This window comes from Macaca fascicularis, chromosome 6 (assembly GCF_037993035.2).
Source record: "Macaca fascicularis isolate 582-1 chromosome 6, T2T-MFA8v1.1".
Classification (NCBI taxonomy): domain Eukaryota; kingdom Metazoa; phylum Chordata; class Mammalia; order Primates; family Cercopithecidae; genus Macaca; species Macaca fascicularis.
This window is the reverse complement of record NC_088380.1, coordinates 38,671,023-38,693,359: the sequence shown is the minus strand read 5'-3', so window position 1 is coordinate 38,693,359 and position 22,337 is coordinate 38,671,023. Positions and strand designations below refer to the sequence as shown.

Genomic DNA, 22,337 nt, shown 5'->3' with positions numbered 1-22,337 from the left:
GAAGAAAACAGATTATAGGGAGAACAGTATGGTAAAAATCAAACCAAAACAAAACATCTCTTATACTTCCCTATGTAATCTCTGAGGATCTGAGACCATAATTAGCCTTATTAAGAGAAGGAGGGAAAAATAGTCTAGAAATGTTAATGCATATTATAATGATCAAGTAAGAAAACAGGGGTAAAATGAGGGCTTGGTTTGAAAGAGGGTTAGTTTTTTGTATCAACTAGCCGGGCGAGGTGGTGGGCGTCTGTGGTCCCAGCTACTCGGGAGGCTGAGGCAGGAGAATGGCGGGAACCCGGGAGGCGGAGCTTGCAGTGAGCTGAGATCTGGCCACTGCACTCCAGCCTGGGCGACAGAGCGAGACTCCGTCTCAAAGAAAAAAAATAAATAAATAAAATAAAAAAAAAATAAAAGAAAAGAAAGAGGGTTAGAAAATGTCTCTCCCTTCATCAACCCCCTATCAGCAAACTGTACTCTTTTTAGCACTAGAATCTCACCTTTACAGCCTTGAATTTAAATTCACTGGGCTTGCTCTCTTCCTTCCTTCTTTCCTTCCTCCCTCTTTTACTCTGTTTGCTTACCTTTTCCTTATTTATGCCACATTGCAATTCTGGGAGTTCACTTTTGCCTACGAACCTTGCCAGCGGGAAATTCACTTTTGGCCTATGTGGGTTTCCAGAACAACTGTTTCCTTTCATCTTGTCTTTGAATTTCCCATACAGTAGCAGTAGGGCGTTATCCAATCACCAAAGTAGTCACAGACTCTTAGCTAGTTAAGTCACTCATTTACGTACTCAATAAATACTTACTGAGTGCAGACCTTGTCTAGGGTATTGAGAACACAACGTTGACGGCTAGGAGTGGTGGTGCCTATAATCCCAGCACTTTGGGAGGCAGAGGCGGGAGGATCACCTGAGGTCAGGAGTTCCAGACCACCCTGGCCAACATGGTGAAACACCATCTCTACTAAAAATAAAAATAAAAAAATTAGCTGGGCGTGGTGGCAGGCACTTGTAATCCCAGTTACTCAGGAGGCTGAGGCAGGAGAAGCGCTTGAACCTGGGGGGCGGAGGTTACAGTGAGCTGAGATCGCACCACTGCAGACTGGGTGACAGAGCAAGACTCTGTCTCAAAAAAAAAAAAAAAGAGAACACAACGTTGAACAAGTTATTCCAGCTCCAATATAGACCTTATCCTAGAGAGGAGATACAGACAATACGATGCAAAAAATAGATTCAGGCAGTGAAAGTGCTATGGAGAAAATAAACCAGGATATTAGGCTGAGACCATAGAAGCCTGGGGTTGGGCACAGTGGCTCAGGACTGTAATCCCAGCACTTTGGGAGCCAAGCAGGAGGATCGCTTGAGCCCAGGAGTTTGAGACCAGCCTGGGTAACATGGTGAAACCTTGTCTCTACAAAAAATACAAAAATTAGCCAAGCATGGTTGTGTATGCCTACAGTCCCAGCTACTCAGGAGGCTGAAGTGGGAGGATCACTTGAGCCTGGGAGGTGGAAGTTGCAGTGAATGAACATTACGGCACTGCACTCCAAGACCCTGTCTCAAGAAAACCAGAAGCCTATCTGAGAAAGTGACATTTGAGCTAGGATCTGAAAGGAGAAAGGGAGGAGGCTGGCGGCATGATCATAGAAAGATCTGAGGGAAGAGAGTTCCAAGCCCAGGAAACAGCAGGTGCCAAAGTCCCGAAGCAGAAAAGTGCAAAACGGCCTTTGCTGGGAAGAGAAACAATATTATCTACTAGGAACGGATCTAAGGACACCAATTCACTTCAGTGAAGAATGTATTTGCTCTTTCTCTGTCTATACCATGAGGATAGTACCCTAGAAATTAAGTGGTTTTGGTGGTTAAGACCAAGTTCTATTTCTAGGAGAAGTTATATAATCCTAGAGTTGATTATACATGTAACTTATTTTTAATTAAATTCCCATTTTTGGAAAAAAGAAGAAAGGCACGTGACTTTTTTACTTCTGCCATTTCTATTATTTACCATTCATGTCCTTTTTACTGGCTTTCATTCTACTTGATGAAAGAATGTACTCAACAAGCTTCAAGCTTGGTAACTGGTGGCCAGTGGATGCAGTGAATACATTTTTTACAAATCCCCCAGTTCTGCACGCCAACGGCCTGCTTTACCAGATCAAAAGGAAACTATAATGATGCTGGTGTTTCTTTCTTGCAGGGAAAAAAAAATACAGCAGGATGGGAGTAAGGAATGAGAGATCATGATTTGGGTCTTCTTTGTATTTCCTCTTGGAAACAAAACAGGTGCTGATTTGTGTGGAATGCCTCCCAGGAGAAGATGGATGTACATGTAGATGCATCATTATTATTCAAGGTCACCAAAATGATCCTAGCTCTCATTAGAGGACCTAGACATCAAAGTTTTTTTTTTCTTCCTATTCTACTTATAATGTTGTGAAGCTGGAACTAGATGTTGTCACTGCACAAACTTCTCAACATTGTAGTGGAACCACCAACACCATCCTCCTTTCTCACTTCAGCTAAGTGCCAGTTAATGATAATACTGGGCCCTGGCTTTCATTAACTACCAGCACAAGAGCAACTAAGATCTTCCAATTGCCCCATTAAGCAATTAAGTTGCTAATAGTGTCTGGCATTAATAGGCCCAGAGAGAAGTAAAAGCTTCTCCAGTTAGTAGGGCTGAAGGGTTATCTTTTCTTATAAAAGAGTTTAGCCCTAAGATAAACAGGCCACAGAGGACCCCAGGGAGTGGCCTGTGTCCTGGGTGGGATCTCAAGGTTCCCACTGGGCACTTAGCCTCAAGGGTCTCCTTGAACATTGTGTTGTGAAGGTGGCTGTTCAAGGAGCAAAGTGGGCATCGAATCAAGTCAATATTCATGGAGACAGAGAGGAGTGAGAGGAACGAGAATGGGGTAAGCCCAACATGTAGAAATACTGATCTCACAAATGGAGAGTGGTGTTCAAAACATTTCTCTGTCTTGATTTGGGACTAACTAATCTAAGGGGCTGCCAGCTGTAAAATACTAGGGCTATACTAATGCATACGGGTTGACTTTCAATCAACATATATGTTTTACTCATATTTCTGTATGTGCAATTTACCTTATGAGTTTTTAAACCAAAAGCAAATGTAACAAGAACAAAAATAGACAAATGGGACTTAAACTAAAAAGTTTCTGCACAGCCAAAAAAAAAAAAAAAAATCAACAGAGTAAACAGACAACCTACCAAATGGGAGAAATGTTTTCAAATCATGCCTCTGAAAAAGAACAAATATCCAGAATCTATGAGGAAGTCAACTCAAACAAGAAACAACCCCATTAAAAAGTCGGCAAAGGACACTGAAACCCCCTTTGCAAAAATTATAACAGGAAATTATGACAGTGAAATAGATCAGAATCAGTTGATTCCATCTTGCTTTTAACCTTTAAGCTGTCTTTATTCATTCCTGGGCGTAGGCTGAACTAACCTTGGGAAGGAATTCAGTTTATGGTTTGACTCTGAAACAAAACTGGTAACAGCCCTTTCCCAAAAAGATCCCCTTCTTGACTGGGGATCGGTCAGCCTTTGTAGAACTAACAAACTAGCTACAAGATTAGAAATTACAGTTTAGGAATCATGCAGCCTCTGGCTCTAAGAGTTTGAGCCTCCCCAAATCGCTCCTGGGGATAACATCACTATTGTAAAACCTAAAATCAGTGCTTGAGATATTTTGCAGACCTTGTACTGGATGGATCAGCTGACACCACCCTGTCTGGTAATCTGGCTCAACCAGTTCTGTGATCCCACCCAGGAAGAGAAGACAACATGACCACCTCACTTCAGTCCCTGAGGATTCCATCTCCAACCTGAGCAATCAGCATTCCACATTTCCTGAGCCCCTACCCAGCAAATTATCTTTAAAAATTCCGATCCCCAAATGCTCAAGGAGACTGATTGAGTAGTAATAAAACTCTGGTCTCCTGCACAGCTGGCTTTGTGTGAAAAACTCTTTCTCTATTGCAATTTCCCTGTCTTGAAAAATAGGCTCTGTTTAGGCAGCCAGAAAGGTGAACCATTGGGTGGTTACAACATGAACAGATATTTCTCAAAAAATGATATACAAGTGGCCAAAAACTCATGAAAAAATGGTCAGTATCACTAATCATCAGAGAAATGCAAATTAAAACCACAATGAGATATCTTACACCAGTCAGAATGACTAGTTGAAAAAACACTACTCTGAATAAATTTGTGAGGCCAGGATGGTATTTCTACACTTTGGGCTTATCTCATCCTCCCCTTCCCCACCATCTACATGAATGTTTACTTGACTTGATGGCAACTTTGCTACCAGCTGTTGGCATGAATGTGGAGAAAAGCGTAGGCTTATACACTGTTTGTGGGAATGCAAATGAGTACAATCTCTATGGAAAACAGTATGGCGATTTCTCAAAGAACTAAAAATATAACTATCATTGAGCCAGCAATCCCACTACTGGGCATCCACCCAAAAGAAAAGAAATCATTGTATGAAAAAGACTCCTGCACTTGCATATTTATGAAGCACTATTCACAATAGCAAAGTCACGGAATCAACCTAAGTATCTATCAAAATTTGATTGGATAAAGAAAATATGGTATACATATACCATGGAATATTATGCAGCCATAACAAAGAACAAATTCATGTCCTTTAAGCAACATGAATGAAACTGGAGGTCATTATCCTAAGTGAAATAACTCACAAACAGAAAATCAAACACTGCATGCTCTCACTTACAAGTGGGAACTAAACAATTGGTACACGGGGACATAAAGATGGAAATGACAGACACTGGGGACTCCAAAAGGCAGCGGGGAGGTTGGGAGGAGGAGGGGCTTGAAAAATTACTTCTTAGGCACAATGGTCACTATTTGCCTGATGGGTACACTTGAAACTCAAACCTCACCATTGTGCAATATATCCATGTAACAAACCTGCACATGTACCCTGTGAATCTAAAAATTAAAAACAAAAACAAAAGCAACTTTTAGAGGTTTTATTCTGTGTTGTCAGAGTCTCCTTAGTCCATATATTCCACATGGACTATTCTCTGTCTTTCATTAATTGTTGACGTTAACCATTCTCACATTACTTTGCATTAGAAGAATAATCTTCTCTATATGCATCTCACTCAGGGAAGCAGCTTCACAGTCAGCCAAACCCAAGTTCAAATCCTACCTTTACAATGATCAATCTTGCCAAAATACATTACCTTTCAAAAACTCAATTTTTTTTTTTTTTTTTTTTTGAGACAGAGTCTCGCTCTGTCACCCAGGCTGGAGTGCAGTGGCCGGATCTCAGCTCACTGCAAGCTCCTCCTCCTGGGTTTACGCCGTTCTCCTGGCTCAGCCTCCCAAATAGTTTTTTGTATTTTTTAGTAGAGACGGGGTTTCACCATGTTCGCCAGGATGGTCTCGATCTCCTGACCTTGTGATCCGCCTGTCTCGGCCTCCCAAAGTGCTGGGATTACAGGCTTGAGCCACCGCACCCGGCCCAAAAACTCAATTTTTTTAATCCGTAAAAAGGGGACACTATCCCCCCAGCACAGTGTTTCTGTGAGGATTAAATGGGTTTTGCAGGTAAACGGCACAGCACAATGCCTGGCTCATAGTACACCTTCCCAGTGGTAGCTCTGATATTATTTTGTATTATTTGAAATTTATTAATTTGAAGTAATTTGTTAATTAGTTAAATTGTTATTAATTTAGCACTAATTAGATAGTGCTATTTGATAATTCGGTAATTTTATGTATGGGAAAAGCATGTTTTGGAAGCAAAATAATAGTCTAAACCAATACCAAAATAAAAAATATAAATATATCCCAGAATAAAGGGTTTTCCAAAATATCAGAAATGACCAGAGAGAAAAACCACAATTGAAATACTAATTACAGCACATGCTTTTGTATTCACGAAACAGGGGATTTAATAAGTTTTGTTATTCTGATCTGAGTAACTGTGTATACCTAGAAGCAGTAAAATTATGTCTATTTAAGAAAGTTTCATAACAGAATTTTCACTGACTTAGCATGGTTTTGTCCAGCTTCCCCACCCACAATTACTTTGAAATTTTAAAATTTTACTTCACATAACAGGCCAATTATAATAAAATCTTACAGATCTGTAAAACACTTTCACATAACTTATCCACTTAATCCAGAAAAGCAGAATCCAGCAATGGGGAAATTAGAATCAGAAACTCTAAGACCAGATCAGTGTTTCCATTAAAAAAGAAGCAGTATGAGGCCAGGCACCATGGCTCACGCTCGTAATCCCAGCACTTTGGGAGGCCAAGGAGGGTGGATCACAAGGTCAGGAGTTCGAGACCATCCTGGCCAAAGAGACCGGCCTGGCCAACATAGTGAAATTCCGTCTCTACTAAAAATACAAAAATTAGCCAGGCATCGTGGTGGGTGCCTGTAATACCAGCTACTCGGGAGGCCGAGGCAAGAGAATTGCTTGAACCCGGGAGGCAGAGGTTGCAGTGAGCTGAGATCACTGTACTCCATTGCACTCCAGCCTGGGCGACAGAGCGAGATTCTGACTCAAGGAAAAAAAAAAAAAAGAAGCAGCAGCAGGAGCAGCATGAAAGGTGACCCAACCCACCCATTCTTCCCTGACTCCAGTCTCTATGCACACATCTAAATCGGCATGTGCTTGTTGTATCTCATCTTTATTCTACGTTCTTGACTCTGTGGAGAAGGAGAAGCTAAAGGATAGACTGAAGGAGGTGAGCCTGGAGCAGCTCACAAAATGGGAGCAGGAGTGCCATGGGGAGGGCAGGTGGAGACACAGCATCAAATGGCTGCTCACTTTGTAGTGCAAAAAGACGGACTCAGTGTTTCAAAGTACTGTCAGCCCTAGCTCCTGTTATTCCACAAAGTTCAGCCAAAGAGTAATCAAACAAGGCCTTCCTTTAAATGGAATCGTTAACATTTCTTCCAGAAAGAAGGCTGTCAGCCCTTGGCATGTGGCTTGAAAGTTTAAGCTTCTAAATTCTAAAGAAGAAGAGTGAAAACATTTGTTTGTCTGGGTGGTCAATAGTACTTATCGGGTGCACGAGCATGTGCATCTGTGTGTGCATGTGCGTGTGTGCGTATGTGTATGTGCGCGTGTGTGTGTTTTGGAGTATAGCCTCCCTATATAACCCAACAATTTAATTTGACAAAAGGCGACCCGACATTCAAGGTTAGGGTAGGGGTTGTTTTCAAAGGAGCCAAAATTCCTCAGATTTGGGGAACCTCCTGAATCTCTACCCCTGAACACAGCAGTGACCCTGGATGTCAGCTGTGTGGCTGCTTTGTGAGGAGAAGAGTTTATTCAGCTCCGCTAACCAATAAAAACAGGGCTTCATGTTGGCGGGTTAAGCCAGCTACCAGTGCTGGCTCCTTTCTGACAGCACCTTTTCAGGGTAAAGAGGACCCAGAGGAGCACCAGGCCCTACCGGAGGAATGTATTGGCAACACTGAAAAGATCTGAGTCTTCAAACAAAAAAGTGCCAACATTTCCGTTTTCAGTTGTCCCTACTATACACGGTTCTAGGTTTATGGAAATATACCCTCCACTCCCCAAATACAAAAAACCTCTAAACTGGACTGGGCTTGCCAAAGTGGTCTAAGCCCTTGCCAATCCAAGAATGGTTCTTGGCATCGTGTGGGAGTTTGTTAAAACCCAGACCAAAACCAGAATCTGACTTTAACAAAACCCCCAGGTGATTTGATGAACACTGGCCCAAGCGTCCCCTAGGCACTATGAGAACTTACACCATTGGCTACAGCCACAGCTCCCTGTCAGCGCTCAACTTCTTTGATACTCCTCGACCATCATTCAGAGGAGTTAATGTTGTTTGAACATCCTTTATTTTCAGGCAAACACAAACCCTGAAGCCTCCAGGGGCCTTAGTTTTTTCTCCTATGGTTCTAAGATTAACTCGTTTTCTCAAAATATGAAAAGGAGGGGGAAGGCTGCACATCATTTTGCTATATGGTCTGTTGTGTGACTGTGAAAGAAAACTGACCTCAAACTTCCCAAGGATGCAACAAAAATAAATCCTCTGCTGACCTCCAGGACATAGAAACAGCCTGTGTCCCTCTTGACAGCCTCTAACTTCCAAAGGGCTGGGAAAACCGCAGGAGGAAAGCCTGGGGTTAGTCCTTTTCCAGGCTGTCCTTCTGCATGGCATCCAAGTCAAGCCAGTCTTCATGAGGCACGCCCAGATAGGCAGCTCCCTGGGTCCCTCAGAAGGGCCCTGGTACTCACAGAGGGTCCGGATGATGTCGCTGGGCCAGCTGCGGGGGCTGGGGCCATGGGAATTCATTGCCCTCACGGCAAACTGGTAGTTGGTATCTGGATCGAGGCCCCTGATAACCATGGAGTCCATCTGGATCCGCTCATGGATTAAGGTCCACCTCTTGTCGAAATCTGGCCTTTATTGATTAGAGAAAAAGAAGAAGCAGTAGTTCAGAAATACCAGAGTGAAGGGAAGCTAGCTGGCTGTGTAAACTAACAGCATTTGAACTCTGGAAGCAATACTCATAAAAGTAAGTTAACATTTCCTATCTGAAATTAATCCTGATTTGAAATCACAAGTCATCATTTGCAAGCCCCTGCCGATAAAAACAAGGAGATTATTTTTAGGGTCAGTTGTAAACACTGCTTAAAGACCATCCGCTTTTCCTTGTAAGGCCCTCGCTATGATGAAAAGATCTTCACGTAGGAATTCACTTTCAAGGACTCTGCTTTCCAGATGTTCACAAACAATCCTCCCTTTGGCAGTCCCCATCCCCAGAGGTCAGAAGAACACAGATTCCGTCTATTCACAATCTGTTCACAAAATAAATATAAGTTTTATAGGGTGACTAATTGCATGAATTGTCATGGGAAAACCCAAGAAGAATCTGTTCACGGACATTCTTAGTCTTAACGAATTACACAGCTAGGCCAATGTGCTGAATTTTTACATGTCCTTTGGAGAACCCTTCAGAGAAGGCAGACCTTTGCTTAGAGCTCCCGTCTGGGAGGTAATAAACAGAAGGCGGGAGGATGAGCTCTGGAGTTCAAATCCTGACTCTCCTACTTACTAGCTGCTACTCGATTCCTTCAAGACTCAGTTTTCCCATCTGTAAAATGAGCATAATAAAAGGACCTACGCAGCCTAGCACCTGGCATCAAATTGTAAACACTCAGCAGGTACCAGCCATTATGCAAGGGACTTATTCACAAAACGAGTAACTTATAGCTGCCTGCTTACTCTATACCTGCATGATCCAATACGGTACCACTACCCCATGTGATAGTCAGTCAGCACTTGAAATGTGTCTGAATTGAGATGTGCTATAATGTAAAATGTACACTGGATTTTAAAGAAAAATAAAAAGAATGTGAAATATCTGAGTAATTTTTATATGGGTTATATGTTCAGATGAGTATATTTTGGATACAGTGGGTTAAAATATATTACTGAAATTAATTTCATTTCTTTCTTATTGTCCTTTAAGTGCCCACTCTTAGAAAACGTAAACTTTCACATAGGCTTGCATTGTATTTCTACTGGATAGCTCTGCTCTATGTGGACATCCTAGCTGAAGGGGAGAAAAACAAGAACATTCCAGGTAATAAGAACTACAAGATAAAAGTTGGAAATAATTGTGCATGGCCTGAGGACAGTGTGAATGGTCTAAGGGGAGTACAGGCTTTGTGCTAATAACATCAAGGGCTTTCCATCTACCAAGCACCCTTCTAACTCATTTACTGCTCACAAATGCCCTATGTAGAAGGTACTAATATTAAACACCCCCACCTTTTTTTTTTTTTTTTGACAGATAAGGGAACTAAGGCACTGAATGGGTAAGTAACTTGCCCAAGGTCACATAGCTGATAAATGGTGAGGCCAACTTGGATTGGTAAGATGAGGTTAGATTTAGAAGACCCTTAATACTGGATGAAAAACTGGAGTGATGGCGGGTGAGAGGCAATTCCCCATCCCTTTGCTTGCTCCCTGGCCGCCTCTCAGGTGTTCTGTTGTTAAACACCTCTGCCCACAGCTATTTAGAGGAAGGCAGGAAACAAAAAAGTTCTGTTTGTCTTTGATGAGCAACTTACCAGGCAAGGAAAGAGACTCATTTTGCTAAAAGAAGATTCCGGGGTGAACAGCTAATTTCCTTAATATGAGCTCGCCCAGTTTTTCATTAGCAGGAACGATTGAAAGCCCGATGGAGTCCTTATGCCCGGTAAATGATGCTTCCTCAAGCTTACTGAGCTGGGAGTAGTGTGTTAATGTGTTTGGAAAAGCAGAGTTTACAGGGTATGCCCATGGAGGAAGCAGGGCTGGTTTCTCTTTCCTGATATTCTTTCCCCAAAGATGGAATTCTCATGTAAACTAACTTTATCATCAAAGAGAAAACCTCGGTGAGTGGAAGGAAACACATTTACAAACTCAAATTAGAACAAAATCGCTTCGCAGAGGAAAACCACAGGGGATATCTAAAAGTAAAGTCAGAAAAGATGTGATCTTTAGATAAAACTCTCCTGTTATCCTTTGCTAAGCTTCCCTTGTGATATTTATAGAGGAAATAACCCATATCTATTCTCACAGTCTGCTGTTATTTACCCAGGACTACCTGCAAATACCTGCAACAATCTTTATGTAAAAACTACAGCAAAACAAAAAGGAGATGATTTTGTGCATGTCCATTGAATGCAGAAAAGAAAAACTCTAATTTCCAGCAAATAAGAGATTGAAATCATTAGCATTTATTTTTATTCTATAGAGTGAGAGAGATGAGCTCATGCAGATTGAATGCCAGTTGCAAACCTTTAACATTTTGCCTCTGATTTTGTCATGAGTTTCTTATTTGAATGTTTTTAAAGTCTCTTGAGGTACAAAAGTACAAAGGTGAGGCCAAGAAAGAGATGACCAGGCAAAAGTATTGTCTTAAATCATCTTCCAAAACAGCTTTATCTTTTTTTTTGACTGAAAAAAATCACTTTATCCTAACTACAAAGTTGTTGGTCAGATCACTATAGCAACACTATCTTGGCAATGTATTCAACAATGAAAAGGCCAGAGGGTGAGAAGTTGACTGAGAATGGGCTGCCACCCCCGAGGAACAGGTGAACACCTGGCCAACTGGTGGGGTGGCTTAAGCCTGTAATCCCAGCACTTTGGAAGGCTGAGGTGGGAGGATAGCTTGAGCCCAGGGGTTCAAGACTAGCCTGGGCTATGTCTTAATTATGTTTGACTATGACTATGTTTAATTAAAAAAAAAAATTAGCCAGGCATGGTGGTACACGCCTATAATCTCAGCTAGTAAGGAGGCTGAGGTGGGTGGATTGCTTGAGCCCAGTAGTTCAAGACCAGCCTGGCAACACAGTAAGACCTTGTCTCTACAAAAAGCTTAAAAAAAAAAAAAGTTGGGGGTGGGAGGATTGCTTGAGCTTGGGAGGTTGAAGCTGCAGTGAGCTGTGATCACACCAATGTACTCCAGCCTGGTGACAAAGTGAGACCCTGTCTCAAAAAGAAAAACAACCTCGACAACAAAAAACATGGGCAGTCACCAGCAGGGCCTACACTTCAAGCATTTTGCCAAGTAGTGAGATAGGGTTGGGCCAGGCACCCTATACCTCAGGAGATCAGTGGCTCACCTTTGGAAGGTTACTGGGCAGGGGACTTCAGATGGGGAATAGAGAATGCAACCAGCAGTGGGTACTCAAAACCCAATTCATCAATTCACTTAATCAGGGCTCACTCACTGGTTCATTTTGCTACTTACCAATGGCATTGTTAGCATTGTTACAATCCAACCTGGCTATCAGAGCTGGGTGAAATCTTAGAGATAATTTGGTCCAAGTGTCTGAGGGCTCTCAGAAATTGTATGCAAGATTTTACACATGAACACATTTCATTTTTCTAAGTAAAGGGTCCTTCACTTTTATCAGATTCTCAAAGATAAAATTATGATCCCAAAAGCTTTGAGAGTCACTGATCTGACCCAGTCTCTCATTCTACCCACATGGTCACTGAAGAAAAATAATTTACCCAAAGTCACAGAACTACTGGGTGATATATCTTTCTGTTTTAATTCCTTTCTTGAAGTGCTCTGACTACCTTGCCCATTGCCAATCTCAACCTTAGTGAGCGATCATTTTTCTTGATACTATCAAATCCCATAGGTGGCTGCCATGGGCTAGTCGATTGGTAGATGATGTATGATTATCAACCAGGCACCCAACACAAAAGTTATATTCCAGGAGGCTCCAGGGAAGTATAAGCACAGTTCCATTTTCAGGGAGTTTATAACCTAATAAACTGGGGATATAATACATCTGAGCATCAGTGCAGAAACAGTACCTCTAAGGACCAGCAGGAAGCCAGCGCAAAATAGCACATTTCAAGAACTGTATTTGAATAGGTCACTGTGAACTAGAATCCTGAGGGAAGTCTAAGTCCCAGAATCCACATCCTAGGGAGACATGGTTCTCTACGTTGATCACTGGGCAGAAGTTGCTCTTGATCACTGGGCAGAAGTTGCTCTAGATCTATCTCCACTTGATACAGAATCCAAAGAGTGGGTACTGCTGGCTTAGGTGGAGGAAACTTAGTAAGGATAGGATGGTGTCTTTACATAAGAGACAGACAAATTAAGATGGTGTGGAAAGCTTCTGTGTTTTCCATGTTGGACTAAGAGGCCCAGTGGTTTCTTACAGAGAAGCCAATGGCAGGAAAACCTTTTGATGTCCATTAGGAATGACTGACAATGAAGCTGACTGCCTTGGAAGGGATGAGCTGCGCCTCGATGACTATATTAAAGCAAAACTGGGTGGTCCTCAATCAGGGATGATAATGTAACAAGTGACTTCCTGATCAGGGTGGGAGCTACTTAATTCAGCATCTCTGACCTTGACTCATAGTAAGTAATACATTTTTCCATAGTAAATATACCTATGCACATGAATATGTATATTATATATGAGTACAAAGCTGAAAAAAGTTTCAAAAAAAAATATTTAGCTTTACTACCTTATTCATGTTTCTCCTTTCTTTCTCTCCTTTTCTGTTCTTTTCTACTTCTTTAAAAAAACAAAATGCTGGTAAAGGACCACTAAATTGATCTTGCCCCTCCCTGAAGTGCTGTGGCCCATAATTTGAAACACACTGCACTAAACTTTTCCTCCTAGAATACCTTAGATGGCATTTCCAACTCTACAATTCCAAAAATAAAGAAAGCGGGTGTCATTAGCCCCTGAGAGGAATCTGTTCCTTGAACTTGAATTCAATACCAACACATGGCAAATGAAGCCTGTTCAACCTCAAACATGCTCTGGATTTATCACATATCAGAGCTGTTTTTGAATGATCCACAGTAAGATATACACTGGACATTGTGACCCAGTAAACACCACACACACACACATACACCTGAAACAAGTTTCACAAAATGATTCTCCTTTTTACTGTGCGTGAGAGCCTGTGGTATTCTCTTTTCTATCCTATTTCACCGCTCGGTTTCAGAACTGTTCCAGAAAGACGGAGCTGAGATGAAGAGTGAAGCTCAAGCATGTCATAGACGTTAACTAGGAAATTGCTAAAACTGGTTAAATCCTGCTAGGAAAATACTTTTGAGAGTGGAATTTGTTGGAGCAGGAAACTGTCCTCTAGAGGATACAGCAGAACGTCCAGAATAGCCGTGACAGTAGAGGCCACTCTACTGGCCTTAAGAGGGAGGGGACCAGAAGCCTAATTGTAGCACAACAGACACCTGTGGCTTCCTTCTTTCCACATCGAACCTACCAACCCACAATGGGATACTTTCTGGAAGATGTGGGGTTACTTGATGGCTCCCTCCCTAAGTATTTTCTCTCACATTATTCCTTCTAAGCATCATCTCGGAAACAGAATTAAAAAGACTTTCCTCCAGACAATCCCATGCCTTGAATCTGATTCTACTACCACACTGATTAGATCACCTTCCAGTATAATTTTATACTTCTGTCTTTTCTCCGGGGCTGTGAGCTCATTAAACATGGTGACTTTGTCTTCTTCATCTCCGTGTTCCTCGAGATGTCTGCATGATCTGTCAAAGACTGGAACGCTACCAGTCCCTTTCCTGTTTAACAACTTTCCATAGTTCCCTATTCCCTTCAGGATACATATGGGCTCCTCCATAAGGCCTTTGTTTGGTGTGATCCTCCCTACCCATCTCTCACCCCACAGAGCTCCAGGCTTTCTAAGCAATTCCAGGAACATTTTCTTCTTGCCTCCAAGCCATTGCTTAAGTGGCTTCCTCAGCCTAAGCCTTTCATGTTGCTTCCTCCCTCCCCTTTTGCCTGGTAATCTCTGATGTGTCCTTCTTTGCTCTCATAAGAAGCCTTCCTTCCTTCAAAACTAGGTCAGATCAAGCTTATGTTTCTCTAGGTTCCTGGTCGCCATGCCTGCCTACAACACTCACTACTCTTCTGAACTCTGTCCATCTGCATTCCCCAGTAGACTGTCCAAGGATAGAGTCTACAGCTTATTTATTCATCCCTAAATCTCTTGTATGTTTTTCACATGAGATGCTCAATACATACATGTTTGTATGAACATATGCTCATAGGAGGTATCCAATAAAGGGTGATTGAGCTGAATTAAAATATCTTCAGAATTCAACTTAGAAATAGCATGACGCCCTAAATCAGGGTTGGCAAATTTCAGCCAGCTGCCAGTGTTAGTAAATAAAGTTTTACTGGAACACAACCACACCCATTTAGGTACTGTTTATGGCTGCTTTCTTACTACAGTGGCAGAGTTGAGCAGTTGAGACAGAGTTCACACAGCTGGCAAAGCACAGAATATTTACTATCTGATCCTGTGAGAAAAAGTTTACCAACCCCTGATCTAAGACAACAGCATGCTTTAACCCGGCTTGTGCCACTCTGACAATCCAATGAAGCCTATGAACCCCTTCTCAGAGTGATGTTTTTAAATGCATCAAATATATAGGTTCACAAAGGAAATCAATTGTATTGTAAAGAATGATCAAAATAATAAAAATCATGAAATAATATACTTCTTTATTAATACATTAAATTTAAAAACCTAGCAATGGATTTAATAACTATACTAATTTCAAAGTCGTGATAAACATAACTGCTATTTCAAGATATGTGCAACCATTGTAACTGGACGGTTATCCGGATGTAACCAGATAAGAAAATACCTGTGATTCTAATGTTGATAGGGTCACAAGAATTGTTAATACGATTGTGATTTATTGTCTACATTCATTTTTGAAGAAACTGCTAAATTTCCATTGGTAAAACTAAGGATATATATATTTTTTCCAATCCAAGTCCAGGGACCCCTTGAATTCTATCCAGGAAACCCTTGGGGATCTATGGACTGCCGGTTAAACACCCTGCTCTAAGAGAAGAGATGCGATCCCATAGATTACCCAGGGCAAACACAACAGGGTGAGAGAAAACCTCCCGCTCAGAAAAGCCTCTGACTCTGTCAATTTTACAGACTGGTTTTATGCAGGATTTGCTCTACACTAAATGAATTGCGGAGAAAAGTCCAAAACTACTCAGTAGTCAAAGATGAGAAAAAAAAAAAGATGTATTATTTGACCTTCAGCTTTCAGCCTTCTTTCTTTAGGTACAAATTGGTTTAACCAAATGACAAACAGATGGATACAATGGGGTTATGATAAACTCAGCTGGCAATTTGTCCCAGGTGGGGCAATAGGAGAGCACACTTCATTTACAGTTTACAGATGGCTCCCAAAGCTGTTTCATAATTCAATTTATGTCAATTGCCATCAATCTAACCAGGGATTATATCAGGAATGCTTAGGGTAGGAGGAATGGAAGCTTTACGGGATCAATTTGCCAAACTATAGGCTGGACTTCTTTAAATCCTTTAGAGTAGCCCTTCCATTAGGGCCTGAGCAAAGGGACTTGACAGCTTCCAGAATTTCTAGGACCAGGTGCCAGGCTAGAAGGTGGTTCTAAGATTTTCAGTTTCAAAACTAAAAGTATGGAAAAGAATTCTTTGTGAAGCAGCACTTGTTGCCTGTCATATGAAATCCCAGCTGACATCCAAGCAAGCTCATTCTTGCTTATATCTAATTCTATTGCTGATGGTAATGAAAGCTCATACTCAAATAGCAAAACTTCTAACACTTTTTTTTGAAAAGAAAGGGAGTTTGGGGGGTTGTTTTCTCCCATTTTCCCCCAAAATTAACTGTATAAGAATAATTCTTTAAATATTTTCAATTCTAACTTTTGGGGGCTAGCAAGCCAACCTCAGATTACATCACTCTTAAATATTGCAGTCATATGCCCAAGTTTTGCTATATATTCCAGTAAAATGCTATGAAGAATGGTGGCAGTTTACTTAGTTACTATGCTGAGCTCTAAGACATGAATTTGCATTCCACATGAAATAAAATCACAGTAGGAACTTTCAAGTTAGTCATACACATTTAGGTATCATTTGAAGATTTACCACATCTTGAGATTACTTTTATGATGAAAAACCGAGAGCAATAAATAAACTTTCAGTTGGGATTGAAGTGGGGCATTGGTGAGGGGTCGGGGGATGCATATGATCCTTGTTGGCTCTTACATGGTTTTTATTTCTGTAGTGGGTGAGGTCAGATGTTGGTTACCATTGTGGCCTCTGATATTGGTGGTAAAGGATTCACTGAATTACTTGGGGGTAATGCTTTTTACATTATTTACTCAAAAATAAGTAACTGTTAGTGTGAAGATACATTTGCATGTGGCTCAGGTTAAAAAAAAAAAATCAAAAATCCTCCATGAGCCATTCTTCTAAGTGCTGTACAGACCTTCTCATCTCTGCAACCCTTCTGAGGTAGCCACTATTACCATCCATATTTTACAGCAGAGGAAAGTAAGGCTTAGCAGGACTAAGCGGGTTGCTCAGGGATCCAGCTAGTTGCTGGTATCCTCTAGATCAAGCTTGTCCAACTCACTGTCTGAGGGCCACATGTGGCCCAGGACAGCTTTGAATGTGGCCCAAAATAAATTTGTAAACTTTCTTAACACATTATGAGATTTTTTTTTTTTTTTTTTTTTTTTTAGTTCATCAGCTATCGTTAGTGTGTTTTACGTGTGGCCCAAGACATTTCTTCCTCTTCCAATGTGGCCCAGGGAAGCCAAAAGATTGGACACCCCTGCTCTAGATCAATCCCATGACTACCGGTGTCCAAATGCTTACCAGCACCTATTTGACATGTGGTGTGTTTACAGTGCTATGTGCTATATTCCAAACAAAGGAGCGAGGTAGACGTTGCCTTCATGTTCCAAGAGGAAGACAGACCTTGAAAAAGTAATTAACTACGAGTGTGCTGAGTATTGAAAGTAAATGTCGGAGGTATAGCTAACCTAATCTGGGAGTAGGTGAACATAGTCAGGCAGAGCTTCCTTGAGGAAGTGACGCTTAAAGGGGAGTCCTGAAGGATGAACAAGAGTTAGCTAAGTAAGGAGGTAGAAGAGCTATCCTGACAGGATAGCAATCATAAAGACTTGTAGCCAGGGAGGGTGCGGTGGCTCATGTCTACAATCCCAGCACTTTGCGAGGCCGAGGTGGGTGGATCACTTGAGGTCAGGAGTTCGAGACCAGCCTGGCTAACATGGTGAAACCCTATGTCTACTAAAAATACAAAAAAAAAAAAAAAAAAAAGCTGGGCATGGTGGCACATGCCTGTAATCCTAGCTACTTGGGAGGCTGAGATAGGAGGATTGCTTGAACCTGGGAAGTGGAGGTTGCAGTGAGCTGAGATCACACTGCTGCACTCCAGCCTGGGTGACAGAGCGAGACTAGATTCTATCTGAAAAATAAATTAATTAATTAAATAAAATAATTTGAAAACACACTTGTAGCCAGGAACAAGCAGGTTATGTAGGAAAGCAGAAAACACCCACTGAGAAAGCCATAGAGGAATAGTTTGCATTGATTGAGCACTTACTAAGGGCTCAGTGCTGTTCTAGGCATTTCATGTGTGTCAACTCATGTAATTTCATAATAACCCCATGAGGCAAGTAAATTATTATCCCCATTCTGTTGTCTGAGGCCCCGAGAAGTTAAATAACCCACCAAAGATCACACAGCTTAGAAGTGGTAGAGACAGGGTTTGCACTAGGGAGTCCAGCCCAGAGCCTGTGTGTTACTCTATCCGTCCATACTGCCTCCCCTACATCTTGATACTAGACGAGCAGAGTCACAGGATTTGAGATGTCACGCATCCAGTATGCCTTAATTTGCAGAGAAAGAAACTGAGGACTGGAATCAAGCAACTTCACCAGGCTTAGAGGCTGGTTCAGAACTGTCTCTTCTGATTCCACATTTGGACACACTTAAACCTCAAGAGATGATACCATGAATCAGGCTGTAAGCCTCAATTCTGAATGAGAAACTCCTTTAACCTTCACAGCTTTTGACCTTGACCATGAGTCAAATCACATCATCCCTTACAACTGTTCAAAGAAAATCCATCCTCTGTTCAGCTTCCATTCTGAATCCCAGACTTGATCTTCATTTCAGTAACAGCCTTTGCAGGGTCACTTCCTGTGAGAAAACTAATTAAGTTCCTTTGTTACTTACAGAATATGGAAATCTATGATGAGATGGAAGGAGAGATGACTTTTAACAAAAATATCAATTTGCGAGTAATACTTTAAAAAACCCACCCAGGTTGCATGACCTTGAAATTCTCAAATGAAACCAGTATGTAGGTGCTGCAATCCACCTAGAAGCAGCCCTGTGTGAAGATGAATTCTTCAAGTCTTATTATGGAAGGCATCTGCCAGGGACCAGAGAATTATTTAGGCAGAAAAGTCAGAAAGGAAGAAGCTGAGATCCGGCCACTGCACTCCAGCCTGGGCGACAGAGCAAGACTCCGCCTCAAAAAAAAAAAAAAAAAAAAAAGGAAGCATTGCTCCTTCTCACTTACTAATATAAATATCTTATGTTGAGATTTAGAGATCAATGTTTCTTGACCTGAATCCCTAAAACATACAGAGACATGTTCTGAACTTTCGCATGTACCCAAAATAAACCAATAGTAGACTTTGTGTGTGTGTGTGTGTTTGAGTCTCACTCTGTCGCCCAGACTGGAGCGCAGTGGGGTGATCTAGGTTCACTGTAATCTCCGCCTCCTGGGTTCAAGCAATTCTTGTGCCTCAGCCTCCCGAGTAGCTGGGATTACAGGCGTGTGCCACCACCCCCGGCTAATTTTTGTATTTTTAATAGAGATGGGGTTTCACCATGTTGGTAAGGCTGGTCTCAAACTCCTGGCCTCAAGTTATCTGCCTCTTTGGAACTGGGATTACTGGGGTTACAGGCATGAGCCACCGCACCTGGCCAATGGTGGACTTTTAAACTAAAAACAACTGTTGCTGAGCTTTAGCCTGCCCTGTCCAGCAGGTAACAATGCAAAGCTCTGAAGCAGTTTTAGCCAATAAGGTGACACCTTCAGAAAAACTGTAGGTAAGTTAAAAGAAAACTATTTTTCACCTTCATCCAACTCAATAGACAGCATACGACAGGCATGGCACCCCAATTGGAACTTCAGTGATGAGGACCGTTTTTCCAGGTCTTTGGTTTTCATTGCCACCATACTATATATTATTTGCTTATGAGAAAGGCACTTACCCTGGGGAAATTCTTAGGCAGATGGAGGAAGGTTTCTTAGATATTTATAGCCAAGATATTTCAAAACATACGTAGCTATATTTATGCTTGGTTCTTATTTTAATAAACACTAAGCATTGCTGCCCCCAAAGAAATTTTCAGTGTCACTTTAGAAAAGAAATATTCTCCTTCGCCTCAAATACATGGCTTTTGTGTTTTAAAAAAGCAAGTAAAAGTGTTTAAAACACTGCAAAATATGTTACAGCCTGAAGGCTGACTCAGAACTTGCCTCTTCAGATCTTTTCTGAAAATCTATGGCTACAAAGAAAGCTAACAAATAGCCTCCAGACCAACTTTGGGGGAGATCATGAAGACTCCTGCCATCTAAAAGCTTTTATTCTGCCTGGGCCTGAGACCAAGCTCTTCTCTGAGGCAGTTACTGAGAGCGCCTTCAGGGTGCTCACACCTGAGGTGTCCTCTATTTGGGGGGTAGTAGAAGCTGGATGAAGAACAAAAATTTGCTTGGTCTTAAGCCCCTGACTCAAGATATCATCATATTATGCATAAGGTCTACTTGAAATATCATGAAAACTAGCAAATAAGTAAGTAGGCAGCACTCCCATACCCTGGTCTCATAATTTTTCAGGTTAATCTTCTATTAACCAGAGGTCTCACTCTGTTGCCCGAGCTGGAATACAGTGGCACAATTACAGCTCACTGTAGCCTAAAACTCTTGGGCTCAAGTGGTCTTCCTGTCTCAGTCTCCTGAGTAGCTGGGATTTCAAATGTGAGATAGCTTTCCTGGTTTAGTTGAATATTAAAAAAAAAAAATTTCACTTGAACCTGGGAGGCAGAGGTTGCAGTGAGCTGAGATCGTGCCACTGCACCCCAGCCTGGGCGACAGAGCAAGACTCCATCTCAAAAAAAAAAAAAAGAAAAAAAAAAAGAAAAAATTTGTTAGACTATCTCCTAACAATGTCTTTGAAATCTTTATCTCCATCGAATGGCAAATAAGAAGAGTAACCAATGTAGAAGTGCCCATCAAGACAGAGAGAGGACTGGAACCTTACCTTCCAGTGACAGAATTTAGACAAGAACTTCACATTAAGCTATCTGAATCTGAGGATAACTTCTGAATCTAAGAGTCCTGCCTCTTACATGTATAATAATAAGGACCTTTTGGCTCACACAAAACCTGTCATGTGTATTTCTGTACACAGGAAGTAGAAAAAGGAAGTCACTATTAAACATTAAATGGACCTCTCTGGGGAAAATAAAATAACTGAAGACAACAGTCCCCCCACCCCCCACCCAAAGCCTTTCATCCTTTCTTACTGTCTGAGTCTCTTTGGACTGTTACAATGAATACCATAAACTAGGTAACTTATAAACAACAGAAATTGATTGCTCACAGCTCTGGAGGCCGGGAAGTCCAAGATCAAAGTGCCAGCAGATTCAGTGTCTGGTGAGGGTCCATTGACTGGTGAGGGTCTGCCTTCTTTTCTTTTTTTCTTTTCGAGACAGGGTCTCACTCTGATGCCCAGGCTAGAGTGTAGTGAAATGATCATGGCTCACTGCAGCCTTGATCTCTGAAGCTCAAGTGATCCTCCTGCCTCAGCCTCCTGAGCAGCTGGAACTACAGTATGCAATACCACACCTGGCTAATTTTTTAATGTTGCCCAGGCTGAGGGTCTCCTTTCTGGTTCATAGATGGCATCTTACCACTGTGTTCTTACGTGGTGAAAGAGGTGAGAGACCTCCTGGGCCTTTTTTACAAATGCCACTAATCCTATTCCTAAGGGCTCTGCCCTCATGACTTAATCACGTCCCAAAGACTTCATTCTAATACTATCACCTTGGGTGTTCGAATTTAACGTATGAGTTTTGTGGAGGACATAAACATTGAGACCATACGTAGCACACACAAACTACAGTTTCAGAGTTAGAGCCCAGGAAAGCTCTTTCTGAACATACATTCACTCACTTATAATGGGATAGGCTCCGAGATGTTTACAGGTGGATTTATTTTGCAGCCAAACATTAAATGCTGCAACAAGCTATGGAGGCTTTCTTTCAGGAATACATCAAACAGCAGCCTGAGATGAGGTTTCTCATTTCCTCAGCCAGCAGGGCTCTCGGCAGGCTGGGTCTAAGCTTCCATCTCTGAAGGTGAGTCACAAACATGAAAGGACATGGGGATTCATAAAAAGAGCACTGGGCCGGAAGTCAGGAGAATTCGGTTCTAATTTTATTCTGTCCCCAACCAGTCATTTTTATCTTGGCAAAGTAACTTATGCAATGGAGTCTCAATTTCTACTTTTGTGAAAAGGAAATAATGGGACTGTAGGATGGAAACAGATACACACTGAATGTCTACATGTAGAGATACTTTATGAGGAGTATAAGCAAGAGCTCTGCAATGAGGGTTGCACTTGCTTGATATTATAGAGGAGGAAATAGGGGTTCTGAGAAAGGATAACTTGGCTGAAGTTACAAATTCTGGAAGAGATAGAGGCAGAATTCCTAGCACAGGGGATGTAACAAGCGACTGGGCCTTCCCATATTCCCATATTCCATTTAGAATTCAACGATGTACGAGAATTCTAAATTTGAAGCTAACCTTCCAGACACTGTGAAGGTATTTGTCAAGGTAAAGAGATAAATATATATT

At 41.6% G+C, this 22,337-nt stretch overlaps 1 protein-coding gene across 5 annotated transcripts in view; it reads right to left on the bottom strand.

The window, feature by feature from the left end:
• Positions 1-22,337, bottom strand: part of EGFLAM (EGF like, fibronectin type III and laminin G domains) — a 234,149-nt gene that overhangs the window by 79,658 nt on the left and 132,154 nt on the right. For all 5 annotated transcript variants that reach the window (XR_012413618.1, XM_065546179.2, XM_065546178.2 and 2 more), the window contains one exon: positions 8,290-8,456. Coding sequence is in view for 4 of the 5 variants with exons in the window: in XM_065546179.2 (XP_065402251.1) it covers positions 8,290-8,456 (167 nt within the window). In the remaining variant the exon portion in view is untranslated. The remainder of the gene's footprint in view (positions 1-8,289; positions 8,457-22,337) is intronic.